This window comes from Bubalus bubalis, chromosome 17 (genome assembly GCF_019923935.1).
Source record: "Bubalus bubalis isolate 160015118507 breed Murrah chromosome 17, NDDB_SH_1, whole genome shotgun sequence".
Taxonomy (NCBI): domain Eukaryota; kingdom Metazoa; phylum Chordata; class Mammalia; order Artiodactyla; family Bovidae; genus Bubalus; species Bubalus bubalis.
Genome location: NC_059173.1, coordinates 3,369,290 through 3,383,070, shown reverse-complemented (window position 1 = coordinate 3,383,070; position 13,781 = coordinate 3,369,290). Strand labels below are relative to the sequence as shown.

The window sequence follows — 13,781 nt, the reverse complement described above, 5'->3', positions numbered from 1 at the left end:
GGTTAATCTGGTCACTGGAACCTTTACCCTCTGTCCTCACTTGCGGTCAAACCACGTTCTGCGCTTTTCTGCCCAAGCTGGTGCCCACCAGCCACGTGTGGCCGGGCGTTGGGAACGTGGCCTGTCACTAGTGCAAATGGAGGTGAGCTGTAACTATGAAACGCACACCAGATCTTGAAGACAGCACTCCCCAAAATGAAATGAAATAGCTCATTAATTGTTATACAGAATACATCTTGAAGTAATATTTTTTGATACATTGGGTTAATATATTGTTAACATTAATTGCACCATTTTTTCACTTTTTAATAATCTATAATTTTTTTAATTGATAAACTTATTTTTAAGGCAGTTTTGGATTCACAGCAAAATTGGGCAGAAAGTAGTATAGAGAGCTCTCATATACCCCCTGTCCCTTAACCCCACAGCCTCCCTCACTGTGGACACCCCCCCACCAGAAGGGACATTTATTACAATCAGTGACTTGGTGTTGTACATGCTATGGGTTGGTCAATGTATAATGACATATTCACCATCGTGGTACCATAGAGAGTAAATTCACAAGCTCACTACCCTACAAATCCTCTGTGCTCTCTGCCTTCTCTGTTTTCACTTTGTAAGAATGTGATGACCAGAACATTTAAAGTTACATGTGTGGCTCACATTTCTGGCTTGCATTATACTTCATTTGGGCAGTACTGTCCTGGAAGGATTTTAAATCTTAAGGAAAAAAAGAAAAAGAAATTACCAAAGGCTGAAAGGAAGTAAAAGCGACGCTTACCACGTTTCTAGAAGGGGATGGTCTGCACTTAAAAACAATGACAGAAATCACAAAGGGCAATCAATTGGTTTGCCTATATACACATACAAAAATCTGTGAAAGAAGAAATGGAATTCAGGCATTTAGTCAGTATTGGCTAATGTGAATTTGGGAAAAAATAAAATGGGACAGAAATTGACATCCTCATAAAGCAGGGGTCCGCAGCCTCCGGGATCTGACGCCTGACGGTCTGAGGTGGGGTCCGCAGCCTCCGGGATCTGACGCCTGATGCTCTGAGTGCAGCTGATGTAACAAGAGCAGAAATCAAGTGCACGGTAAGTGTCATGTGCTTGAGTCACCCTGAAACCTTGGGGTCTGTGGGAAAATCGGCTTCCACCAAACTGGTCTCTGGTTCCAAAAAAGGCTGGGAAACGCCATTATAAAGAAGGCATGCAAACTGATAGGAATGGCCAAGGGACACAAGGCACCAATTATCAGAAGACAGAATGTACAGCGGCAATCATCAAGTGGTTAATGCTTAACCTCCAGGTCACCAAAGGAATATGTATACAAGCAATGACATGCTGTTTCCTCCAACAAATCAGCAACAAAACAAAATAAACACACACAAACACACAGACACAAAATCGCTTTAAAAACAAAAATAAATTTCGTTAGAAGTTGGTGAAACGGAGACATTCATATGTTGCTGGCAGGACTGCAAATCCATTTCAGCTTCTTTAGAAACTACGGACAATACCTATTATTAGAATCCTTCAATCGTTTACCACGTTACCCAATACTAATGCTAACTAACAAAAGATTTCCAGCTTAAAGTTGTTTGTGGTTAATAGGAATATTGGAAACAATTTTTCAGAAAACCACTGTGCTTAATATGATGATGAAGACGTTATAGCGACATGGAAAAAAATCCCGTGAGGCAAGTTGGAGAAGGGGGAACCACGTGACATATGCCGTGTGGCGTGTGAGCTCAGCGCAGTTGCCACCAACTCTGTGCCACCCCATGGGCGGCAGCCCACAAGACTCCTGGTCCAGGGGATTTTCCAGGCAAGAATACTGCAGTGGGTTGCCACCTCCTCCTCCAGGGGATCTTCCCAGCCCAGGAATCGAACCCGCAACTCCTCCATCGCAGCGGATTCTTTACCACTGCGCCACTTGGGAAGCCCTATGCTTCCAGAATGTAAAACAAAATCCACTAAATGAAAGAAAAGGCAGACAAGAGAAGAGACGTGTCCCCAACTTTTCTCACTCCTTGGGCAGTCATATTTTTTAAATACCACAGGTAACAAGCCACCTCTAAAGAGAAGTCTTTATTTAACTAACACTTTGCCAGTGTTTTCTATGGGCCGGGCCCTGTCCTAAGGGCTTTGTAAATATTAGTTCAGGCTGTTTAATAGGTAATGGGAGCCACATTGGTAATTTTAAGTTCTTTAAAATGTAAAGACTTAAATTTTAAACACATTAAATTAAAATTTAGACACATGAAAATTTTAATTGTAATAATATAGTTTATTTAAGATAATGCATCCGAAGTATTATCATTTTGGTGTATAATCAATATGATTAATAAATGAAATCATTATTTAATCAATAAGTTAATAGTGAGAGAAATCAAAGAACTAAGGAGCTTCTTGATGAAAGTGAAAGACGAGAGTGAAAAAGTTGGCTTAACGCTCAACATTCAGAAAACTAAGATCATGGCATTGGGTCCCATCACTTTACTTCATGGCAAATAGATGGGGAAACAATGGAAACAGTGACAGACTTTATTTTCGGGGGCTCCAAAATCACTGCAGATAGTGACTGCAGCCATGAAATTAAAAGACGCTTGCTCCTTAGAAGAAAAACTATGACCAACCTAGACAGCATATTAAAAGGCAGAGACATTACTCTACCAACAAAGGTCCGTCTAGTCAAAGTTATGGTTTTCCCAGTAGTCATGTACGGAATGGAGAGCTGGACTATAAAGAAAGCTGAGCGCTGAACAATTGATGCTTTTGAACCTTGGTGTTGTGCCGGGAGCCAGTGAGGCATTCCACTCATGACAAAGGTCATGAGGAAGGAGGCTCGGCATACGCAAAGGCGGGATCGAGCCTCAGGAGTCCCCCTGGATATTCTCGAGCATCTACCCCCAAAAAAATTAGAGTCTGCCTACTTTATTGCTTTGTGCTCTCACCTCTGACTTTACTGGGGGCTGTCCCCCACCACCATCTCGCTCTCTATGTCAAAGAGTTAACTTACAGCTCCAATTAATAAAGTTCCTGGACATTAGGAGTGTTTAAATCCAAACCCCTCAGATAGCTCTCTAACTCGCCTGACAAGCTTACCCGGTCTCCTACAGCTATGCATACGATTGTTTACAGTCTCCCAGCCTCGAGAGGCTTGGGAAGCTTGAGATAACCAAATAGCTTAGAGCCTCTCAGAGAGTTAGAAACTGTCAGAATAAAACTAGTAAAAGATTTCATTGATGAGCCAATGCTTGCTGCCAAGTTTTCACATCCCCTGTATTGTATCCTTGAATGTGTATTAATTAATATAGTTGGTATGTAGAAAAAATAAGTGGTGGCTTTAGTGTTAGCAACTTTAGACCCTTAAGGTAATAAATTCTTTCCTTTGTTGTAAACCCATTACACATCCGCCCTATAGGAATGCAATTTTATCTAACACCTTCGGAAGATGGCGTCAAACCTTAAAATAATTACTCTTAGAGAAAATAAGTCTTTGTCAAGAGTCATAAAATGTTAATAGGCTTTCTGGCCGGAAGATGATGTAAATCACCTAAACCATTTGTATACAATGAATTTGCAGGAAAGAAACCCTGGTTTTTGATAAGGATCAAAGATTGCTGACTTTGCATCCCCTATTATCCTCTATGTGTAACTTAGGGTATAAAAGCCCCTGTTGAAAATAAAGCTAGGGGCCTTGCTCACCAAAGCTTGTTCTCCCCATGTCATTCTTCCCCTCAATTTCCAGCTGAGTCTCCATCTGGAGCGCGGAAATCCTCCGCGACCATTTATTTGCCTGGGCTTCTAAGACCCACTCGAGAAGGTGTCTAAGGTGGGGCACCTTCCGCTATTCGAGAGGGCGCCTGCGGCCTCCGTGGTCAGAGCTAACCTGGTGTCACAGGCTATATCGATCTTCCGCGTAAACCAAGCTACTCAGCCTCTTTTCTCTACTGAATTTTCCTACTGAGCTATCCTCATTCTATTATTCTTTGTATCTTTGATGAATAAATAAATAAATAGGTCGCCAACGCCGTCTCCTCTTCGAATACCCTGGATTAGCTGGGGCTGGTCCTCGGCAGTGTTGGAGAAGACTCTTGAGAGTCCCTTGGACTGCAAGGAGATCCAGCCAGTCCACCCTAAAGGAGATCAGTCCTGAATACTCATTGGAAGGACTGATACTGAAACTCCAATACTTTGGCCACCTGATGCGCAGAACTGAGTCATTGGAAAAGACCCAGATGCTGGGAAAGATTGAAGGCAGGAGGAGAAGGGGACAACAGAGGATGAGGTGGTTGGATGGCATCACTGGCACGATGGGCATGAGTTTGAGCAAGCTCTGGGAGTTGGTGATGGACAGGGAAGCCTGGTGTGCTGCAGTCCATGGGGTTGCAAAGAGTCAGACACGACTGAGTGCCTGACCTGAACTGATTGTGCATTCTTTTCTTTTCTTTGGATCAAGTCTTTGAAGTCCAGCATTCGTTCTAAGTGGCACATTTCAACTCCATCCAGCCTCATTTCAAACGCTGGACCAGCCACATACGGTGTTCTTCTGTTTGCTTGTTTTTACATTTTCATTCATGTATTTATTTCTTTTTGGCTCTGCTAGGTCTTCCTTGCTGTATGGGCTTTGCTCTAGTTGCGGCGAGCGGGGCTACTCTTCATTGCAGTGTGCGGGTTTCTCGTTGCGGGGGCTTCTCTTGACGCTGAGCTCGGACTCTAGGGGGCAGGCGTGTGGGCTCAGTCATTGCTGCCCGCAGGCTCCAGAACACAGGCCTGGTTGCTCTGAGGCATAAGGGATCTTCCCTGATGGGGGATCAAACCCATGTCTCCTGCCTTGGCGGGCAGATTCTTTACCACCGAGCTACCAGGGAAGTCCCTGTCTGTTTTGGTTTGGTTTTATTGGTCACGTCTCACAGCTTGCAGGGTCTTAGCCCCCTGGTCAGAGATGGAACCCGGGCCCGTGGCAGGAAAGCGAGAAGTGCTAACCACTGCACTGCCAGGGCACTCCCCACGTGTGGCGTTAGGGACTGCATTGTGTCCGCCCCCAATTCATACATTGAAATCCTAATTCCCAGCATCTAAGAATGTGGCCTATTTGCAAACAGGGTCCTTACAGATGTAATTAGTGAAAAAGAGGTCAGAGTGGAGTGGGGTGGGCCCCTAATCCAATATGACTAATGTCCTTTTGAAAAGGGGGAATCTGGGTACATACATGCCGACAGGGAGGAGGCCACATGAAGACGAAGGTGGGGGTCGAGGCAATGCTTCTATATATGAGCCGAAGAACACCAAAGATAGCCAGCAAACCGCCAGAGGCTAGGGGAGAAGCAGAGAATAGATTCTTCCCCCCGTCCTCAAAGGGAACCAAGCCTGCTGGCCCCTTGATCTCGGCCTTCTAGCCTCCAGATCTATGAGAATAAGTCTCGCTGCTGTAGCCGCTCGGTTTGAGTGCTCTGTTGAGGTAGTCAAGCAAATTAATACAGGTGGACAGTGGTTGCCGTATGGGACAGTCCAGCATTGTCTCATCTAATTCTCCAGACACATTCTAAGGTTGGTACTACGATTGTTCCCATTTATGGGTGAGAAAACTGAAACCAAACCCCTCCCTGCCAGGTCTCACACTCGGCAAGCAGCAAAGCCAGGATTGGAATCTAGGCAGTTGGTGCAGGGCCAGGTGCTAAGCCTCTGTCTGCTGAGGATGGTTCCAGGTCAACGTTGAGTCCCTGTTTTTCCCACGCAGTACAGGTGTCCTGCCCTGAGCCTGAGCCATCGCTGGGCATAGAGGACTTCCATGCTACCCAGCTGGGCGCCAGGCAGCCGGATCCCCTCTTGTGTAATGTGCCGTCTCCTCCCACTTTCTGAAACGTGGCTCATTTCCTTGGTGCTCCTGACCCCCGGGCCCAGAAGCCGGCTGTGATGGCGGCAGTGTCCCAGCATGTGACCCCGACCCCTGACCTCCCTGCCCACTCACGGCGGAATCTCTCCCTCCCACCTCCCAGCTGCTCCTAAAATTCCTGGCATCTCTCAGGGGCCCTGCTCACAGTCCTCATTCACACCTGCAACCTGCTAACTAAAGGGAAGCCTGTGCAGTGAAGGCCATCTCCATTGTTGGCATGAGATCAGCTCTGCCAGGAGCTCCTGCCCAGTCTTCCCCCATCACGGCTAAACTGATCCCATTCTGTGGATGTCTAGGCTGGGCAAATGCCACTGGATGTTCCTCCAGGAATGTAGGGCTTGGCTTGGGTCACCCTAGGTGGAGGGATTGAGAGAGAAGGTCCACCTGACTCAGATGCCCAGGGCAGGGCGGCCTCACACCTGGGCCTGCCTGGGAAATGGAGATTAGGCTCTAGGGCAGCTGGGGGAATGTCTCCTTGGCTCCTCCAACCAACTCAGGGTGACCTCAGGAAAGGCAGGACCTTATATGACCATACCCCCAGTATCATCTATACCCTAGAAACGGAGATGGCCACAAGGGCCTGGGAGCGAGAGAGGTGGCAAGGGAATTCTGACCCACGACCCTCAAAAACCTGGGACCAGGGAAAGAGGCGGATGAGGGGCCATAATTGGATGCCTATCTTTCTTCTCCTACAAAAGACAAGAGGGACCTGGGCCTTTCCAAACCACAAATGACCAAATAGGGTGTATATGGAGCTATCTGTCTCCCCTTCCTGCTACCTCCTGCTACAGGGCCTCTGCACATGCCATTCCTTCTGACTTGAGCTCACTTCCCTTCCCTCCTCCTCCCATACTGCCTATTCGTGCCTCCCCATCTCCTTCCCATCTCCTATATGCTCAGGCAGACCCCTGCTCCTCTGTTGCAGAGACTTGCTCTCATTAGACATGGCTTGGTTTGACATCTGATTCACCCCCTTAACTGTCAGCCCCATGAAGGCATGGGTCATGTTTGCTGCTCATCTTTGGACCCACGTGCCCATTTCACATGTGCCAGACTCAGCCTCACTGGCCTGTAAGAGCCAGAACCAGGGTTTGAACCCTTATTTGCACCCAAGTCCTGCATCCTTAACCAATATCTGTCCTGGCTGCCTGAAGATAGAGAGTTCTAATAGAAATCCGAGCAAGACCACTGCTCTGGAGATCTTGGAATGTCCCCCAGAGGAGGTGGTATTTGAATTGGGCCTCTAAGACAGAAATAGGAGGAAGATGTTCTAGATGGAGGGGTTTGCATAAAGAAGCCTCCAGAGGCAAAAGGGAAGAGGGATACTCCAAGGGCAGCGGGCTCAAAAGACTGAGGTCAGGCCACGCTGGGGACTATGCCTATCAGCTATCAGAGTGGGCGGTGGCCTTTGAAGCTTTTCGAAGAAAACATGGATGTGGTTCCTCCTGCGGCAGGAAGATAACCCTGGGCCTGGGTTGAAGGGTGGCCTGGTGTGAAGGGTGGGCTGGCCAGGGCGAATGTTCAGAGAAGCAACACTGGTCAGGACGCTATTGCACAAATCTGCGGTGGAGGCGGGCGGGGAGTGTGGGGGAGCGAACAGTGAGCGGGGCGGGTCAGAGCCTTGACTCTGTACCAAACCAGAGCTCTGTCACAACCTCGCTTGGGGAATCATCAAAGAGCTACTCGGTGTCTGATCCACGGGAATTATACCCTACCTGTAAACTACAAATTCATTACAGCTGATGGTTTTGAGCACTTCAAATACCCAAATAGCAAATACAGAAACCCAGTGAGTCCAAAAATTGTTACTACAGTTTTATTTAAGCTTGTTCTAGAGACATCCCACTTGAAACTACTTTATTGATTCTTTCTTATACTTGTTTCCTGGGCTTCTCTGGTGTCCAGAGAATACCTTTGGCAGATATTAGACCTGCCAATATAGCAGATGCAGGTTCAGGCCCTGAGTCGGGACGAGCGCCTGGAAAAGGAAATGGCAATCCACTCCAGTATTCATGCCTGGGAAATCCCATGGACAGAGGAGCTCGATGGGCTACAGTTCATGGGGTCGCAAAAGGCTTGGACAGGACTTAGGGACGAAACAACAACCATATATTTGTCTCCGTACCTTCCTTTGGTGTAGTCCTTGGGTTACAACTGTATTCTTTGACATCTTTAAATTTCAATATTTGTTTTCCACTGTTGTGTTGGAACTTTAAATCTCCATAGATCCAAATGGAAAAGTAAAAATGTTTTAGATATTTCTTGGTATCAAAGCTTTGAGTTATTGTCCAATTAACTCTGGATTGGGTGGCATATATCTGGCGGTTTCTACCAAGGTGATTAAAGCCTGAACTGATGGTTATCAGGCTGAATTTACTATTCATAGCTCAACTTCACTTGTTACCTCGATCAGACTTTGAAACTTCACACTTTTTATGCATAGTTTGTTTGTTTACAACTTTGAATGCCCCTTTCCTTCTTCTCCAATATCTTTCTATGCTTTCCTATTTTTATTAATCATTGGTCTGATTTCTCTCTACCCTGCCTCATTGGTGGGGCTCTCTGGAGGCATGACTTTTGAGATGAAGGCTCAGTTTGTCTCTGGTGGTCCTCTTCTCAGAAGGCCACCTTGTACACCCCACGATGTACATCACTACTCAGTAGAACTTTCCACAAGGGTGGACACTTCCTGTATCAACCGTGTCTGGCTGGGTAGTATCAAAGATAAACAAAGTCAAACGCTAGTTAAAGAGGTAAAGATGGATTTTATGAAGCATTAGCTATCGAAATAGGGAAGAGAACCTGGCATAAACTGAACTCAACTCTGTTGAAACAAAATGCAATTTCTTTCTTTCTTGTTTTTTTTAACTGCATCAGGTCTTGGTTGTGATTCAGGGACATCAGCTGCAGCATGAGGGATCTAGTTCCCTGACCAGGGATCGAACCCAAGCACCCTGCATTCGGAGTTGGAGTCTTAGCCTCTGGACCACCAGGGGAGTCCCTGAGAGGATGGAGGCTGAGCAGGTGAACCAGTTCTTAGATACCTTCACACTAGGAAGGGGAGCGTGTGAGCCAAGAGTTCTTTCTCGATGGGGAAGGAATGTGCATTCAGAGGGGCAGCGGCACAGCTGCTTGCTAGGCAAGTGTATTAATCACGTCTCCTATTTTCTGTGTTCTGAAGCTTTGACACCTGGGGCTTTGCTGACCCTGGAGGGACCACCCCTCCCAGGGAGAGCCGTTCCTAGAGAGAGAGTCAAAGACCTTGATGCTGGGAAAGACTGAGGGCAGGAAGGCAAGGGGGTGATAGAGGATGAGACAGTTGGATGGCATCACTGACTTGTTGAGCAGGAGTCTGAGCAAGCTCCGAGGGATAGTGAAGGACAGGGAAGCCTGACGTGTTGCAGTCCGTGGGGTCGCAAAGAGTTGGCCACGACTGAGCGACTGAACAACAAGAGAGAGTCTTGCCCACGGGTGTGCTTTTCAAATACAGAGCCCACACTCCCGCCTCCTCCTGTATCAGACTCAAACTCAGGGCAACTGGTACCCAGAACCAGGTTCCAGACAAGTGGGACAACCCCTTGGCCCCAGAGCCTGAGGAAATCACTCAAAATAGCCAATTCTAGGCCTGCTGACCCCGCCTCACCCATTCCTTCTGGGGAAACCATAACAAAGGCTTTTGCCCGCAGGTCCTCCCCCTCCTTCCACCTCATGACCACTCACCCCCCACGCCCAATGTTTCTCCGGGTGATCCCCTGTGGCATCCATGCCCTCTCCTCTTGGGAACTATGAGTAATGCATTATCTTTTAAATGGCAATTGTTTCCAGTTCTGTCGGTCATATTATATTTCACATTTTCTTTCTTTTTTAAAGTATTTATTTATTTACTTTTGGCCGTGCTGGGTCTTCACTGCTGTGCGTGGGCTATCCTCCAGTCGCAGCGAGCGGAAGGCCACTGCCTAGTTGCGCTGCTTAGGCCTCCGGTGTGGTGGTCTCTCTTGCGGAGCGCGGGCTCTCGGGCGCTCACGCTTCAGTAGTTGCGGCCCCTGAACTCCAGAGCGCAGGCTCAGTAGCTGCGGTGCATGGATTCAGCTGCTCTGTGGCATGTGGGAGCTTCCCGGGTCTGGGATCAAACCTGTGTCTCCCTCTTTGGCAAGCAGATTCTTTACCACTGAGCCATAAGGGAAGCCCTGCACTTTTTTTTTGTTTTAACACAATGTATTTCAGACCGGGAACTCCCGACTCAGTATCGGTTGGTAGAAAAGGGGCCACGAGTTTTCTCTGAGCTTGAGTCACAGGGGCTGGAGAGTTTCTGTTGCTTTGCTGGCTGCCACAGTCCCGGCAGATCCAAAGATGCAGACCCACTGTGACAGATGGGCTGGGACCAGCTCGGTAGGATCCCCGTTCCTGGGGAGCTTGGAGGGCAGTCCGGCTAGCGAAGGCTGTGAGCTCACTGCGGACCTCGAGGCCACAGAGGAGAGTGTGGGAACCGCGAGGCTTGTCTAGAATTGCTCTATCTTCTCCAGGGAGGTTTGGTCCGGGAGCAGCACCTCCACGGTGTAGCTGATGTGCTTGGGGTGGATCAGGCTGTAGGTGTTGTCAAACCTCAGGACGTCTGTGTTGGCGGGACAGACATTCAGAGAGGACGCCCACCTGGGACCTCGCCCTCCTGTGCAGGTACTAGACCTGGGTGCCACTACCACACCCAAGAGCCCGAGCCAGGGCCCCCTACCTGGTGGGACCTGATGCACGGCAATGCACCTGCCCCCCACACCCAGGTCCAAGAGGAGCCATCCCTGCCAACACTCACAGACGCCGGCTTCCGTGCAGGTGAGGCTCCCGTCCTCGGGCACCATGTGGGCATTGTAGCGCTGGCTGGCCAGCACCTCCGTCATCTCCGCAGCCCGCTGCCGCTCCCCCATCTTGGTCTTCAGGAAAACCCCGAAGCCGATGTCCCCTCCGTCCGATGCGAACTGCCACCTGCAGGAGACATGGCCCCACTGACTGCCACCTGCCTGGGCTCCAGGCCCCTGTCGACCACACCCAGGTGTGTGTGGGGGGCGCAGTGCCCACCTGAGCACGCAGCCCGGGAACAGGATCTCGTTGTCCACCTGCAGGGAGGAGCCTCGGCCCACGGTCGCCTGGTGGTCGTACTGCACCCTCACGTGGTTGCGCAGGTAGTAATGCTGGGGCACGTCGCCCCCGTAGTTGATCTGCAGGCGAGGGTGGTGAGCGGGCATCGCACCACGGCCATCTCCCCTCCCTGCCTGTCCTCTGGGCACCGGACCTTGGTCAGGCACTTGGGGTTGCCATCGGGGTCGGTCATGGTCCCCCCGAACTCCACGGGCAGCTGGTCGGGGCTGATGAATTTCAGCAACTCTTGCTTCCAGTTGCCTGTGGGGACAAAAGTGGGGCTCTGTGGGGGGGTCAGGGGTTCAACAGAGGGAAGTGGGGCCAAGTCCAGGGCCGTCCTGTCCATATGACAGCCTCCCCCTGCCTCCCACATACTCTCAGCGCCTCCAGGACAGAAGCTAAGAAGATCTAGGTCCACAGTGTCTGTGTGACCAGTTCCTGCCCCTTCAGCTCTGGTACCCACCCCTATCCGTCCAGGTGTTGGCCCATGAGGCATCTTTTTTTTTTTTTTTTGGCCACGCCACGTAGTTTGTGGGATCTTAGTTCCCTGACCAGGGATCGAACCCGGGACCTCGGCAGTAAAAGCGCTGAGTCTAACCACTGGACCAGCATCTTTGCAGGGACTCAGATCAGTGTCTCCTGGAGCGTGAGGCTGAGCACGGGCTGGCTCTACCCTGGGCTTCCCTTACCCTCGGAGACTGAACTCAGCCTTCCAGTCAGTCCCTGCCCTCAGCTCCTGCAGCTCCAGCACTCTCAGAACTGGGGGGTAGAGTGTATCAGCCCTCCTCCCCCAACACTGCTCTGAGAAGCCAAGGGTGGTCCACAAAGGAATGAGAACATTATGGGAGCAAAGTGGGAGGAAGCAGAGGTGAACTCCCAGCATGCCCTGGGGGCAGTGTGGACACAGAAATGAAACAGACTTCCCATGCATTCTCCTTTAAGGGAAAAGAACTCTTCATTTCTAGGCTATTATTTTATGGAAAAAAATTAAGGATGTGTACAAAGATTCATCTATAAGCATCTTCACACCTCACTCTTCCCTAATGATAAAAAAAAAAAAATTACAAACAACCTAAATTTTGGACTTTACCAAAATAGAATAAAGTTTATCACATGGTATGTGAAAAAGGTAGGTTCTAAAAGAGTATAATGTGGTATGAACCCATTTTTTTAAAATGAATTTCTTTGAAAAGATAGTACGTGTTAATAATAGTTCCTTGAGAGACAGGATTTATTCTTTCTTCTTTATATATTTCTATATTTTTCAAAATTTCCAAATTTTATCAGTTATGTTATTTGGAAAACCTGCGTCTTTTTCTCCCCATTTTATGGGCGCAAACTGAGGAATCTGAGACTCAGAGCCGGTGACTCAGCCCACTTGCAGCTCACAGGTAACGTAATTGTAAAGAATCCGCCTGCCAATGCAGGAGACGGGGGTTCAATCCCTCGGTCCAGAAGATCTCCTGGAGGAGGAAATGGCACCCCACTCCAGTATTCTTGCCTGGGGAATCCCATGGACAGAGGAGCCTGACAGGTTACAGTGCACGGAGTCGCAAAGAGTTGGACACGACTGAGCAGCTGAGCACACGTGTAATTTGAAAAACCTGCCTCTTATGCTCCCCATTTTACAGGGAAGCATGAGGGATCTGAGACCCAGACAGAGCTGGTGACTCAGCCCACTTGCAGCTCATAACAGACAAAGTCATCCCTCAAATTCACATCTCTCAATCCAGAATTGGGGGCCCTCCCATAGGCTGCCTCTGGGGGTCTCTCAGAGCCCTCCTGGCCCCTCAGCTCTCTGGCAGGTGGACACATTGGCCTCAACAGTTGCTGCCTAAGGGAGTGGGTCCCCCAGAGCAGCTGTGTCCCCGAGCCTGGTGCCCTTGCGTTCGGGAGCCCTCAGGTCTGCGGAGGGGCCGCCCTCAGCTCAGGCTCTGAGCTGCAGAGGAGCTGCCCACTCACCTCCAAGGATCAGCACCTTCCTGCGCGTCTCCTCAGTGATGTACGGCTTGATCAGGTTGAAGGCCACCGGGAAGAGCTTGGGGGCTGAGACAGGCACTGTTTCAGAGTTTCCTGGGGTCTCCTTTCCCTGCCTCCTTGCCTCCGTGTCCCCTGCACCGCCCCCCACCCCCACTTATGCATATGCGGAACTGGTTCACTCACCCTTCACAACAATTAAATTCTTCAAAATCTCAGGGTAGTTTGCCTCAAGTGCCGAGAAAAACTGTAGGGTCAAACTCAGGTCAATGCACAAGATGCAGGTGCCTAAATGCCGCCCCCTTAAGGCCCCTGAGGCCTCTCCAGACACCCCAAAAGCCGCCCAGACAAGAGGAACTCCCCCTGTCCGGTTTGTTGGGTCCCTGTCACAGACACGCCCCCTGAAGCCACGAGTGCAAATTCTTGACAGATTTCCAGGGGATGACCCCACCTCCTGCAGACCAAAAACATCCCCCTCAGTGAGGTCTCTGGAAGGTTCCCCTCTATGTGGCTTTGGGAACAAAATGGTTCCAGGATGAGAAACATTCAAAGTGGCAAGGCATGGCTTTTTTGTTTTAATTGGAGTATAATTTACATACCATAAGTTTCACCCTTTCACAGTGTAGAGTTCAGGGGCTTCCGTGTATTCACCAGGCTGTGCACCCATCGGCACTGTCTAGTTGGCAGAATATTCTCGCCACGCCGGAAGAAACCCCGCACCATTAGAAGTCACCCTTCCCCACTCCCTGCAGCCCTGGTTGACTACCAGCGT

The 13,781-nt window shown here is 49.4% G+C and overlaps 1 protein-coding gene across 1 annotated transcript; it reads right to left on the bottom strand.

The window, feature by feature from the left end:
- Positions 1-7,703: 7,703 nt before the first annotated feature.
- Positions 7,704-13,770, bottom strand: LOC112577778 (putative SEC14-like protein 6). The gene is made up of 7 exons (XM_045163195.1): positions 13,609-13,770; positions 13,196-13,256; positions 12,995-13,078; positions 11,187-11,293; positions 10,973-11,112; positions 10,710-10,879; positions 7,704-10,514 (listed from the first exon to the last, which is right to left on the bottom strand). Exons 1-7 carry the CDS (start codon positions 13,609-13,611, stop codon positions 10,402-10,404), a joined length of 678 nt encoding a protein of 225 aa, XP_045019130.1. The 5' UTR covers positions 13,612-13,770; the 3' UTR covers positions 7,704-10,401.
- Positions 13,771-13,781: the final 11 nt, after the last annotated feature.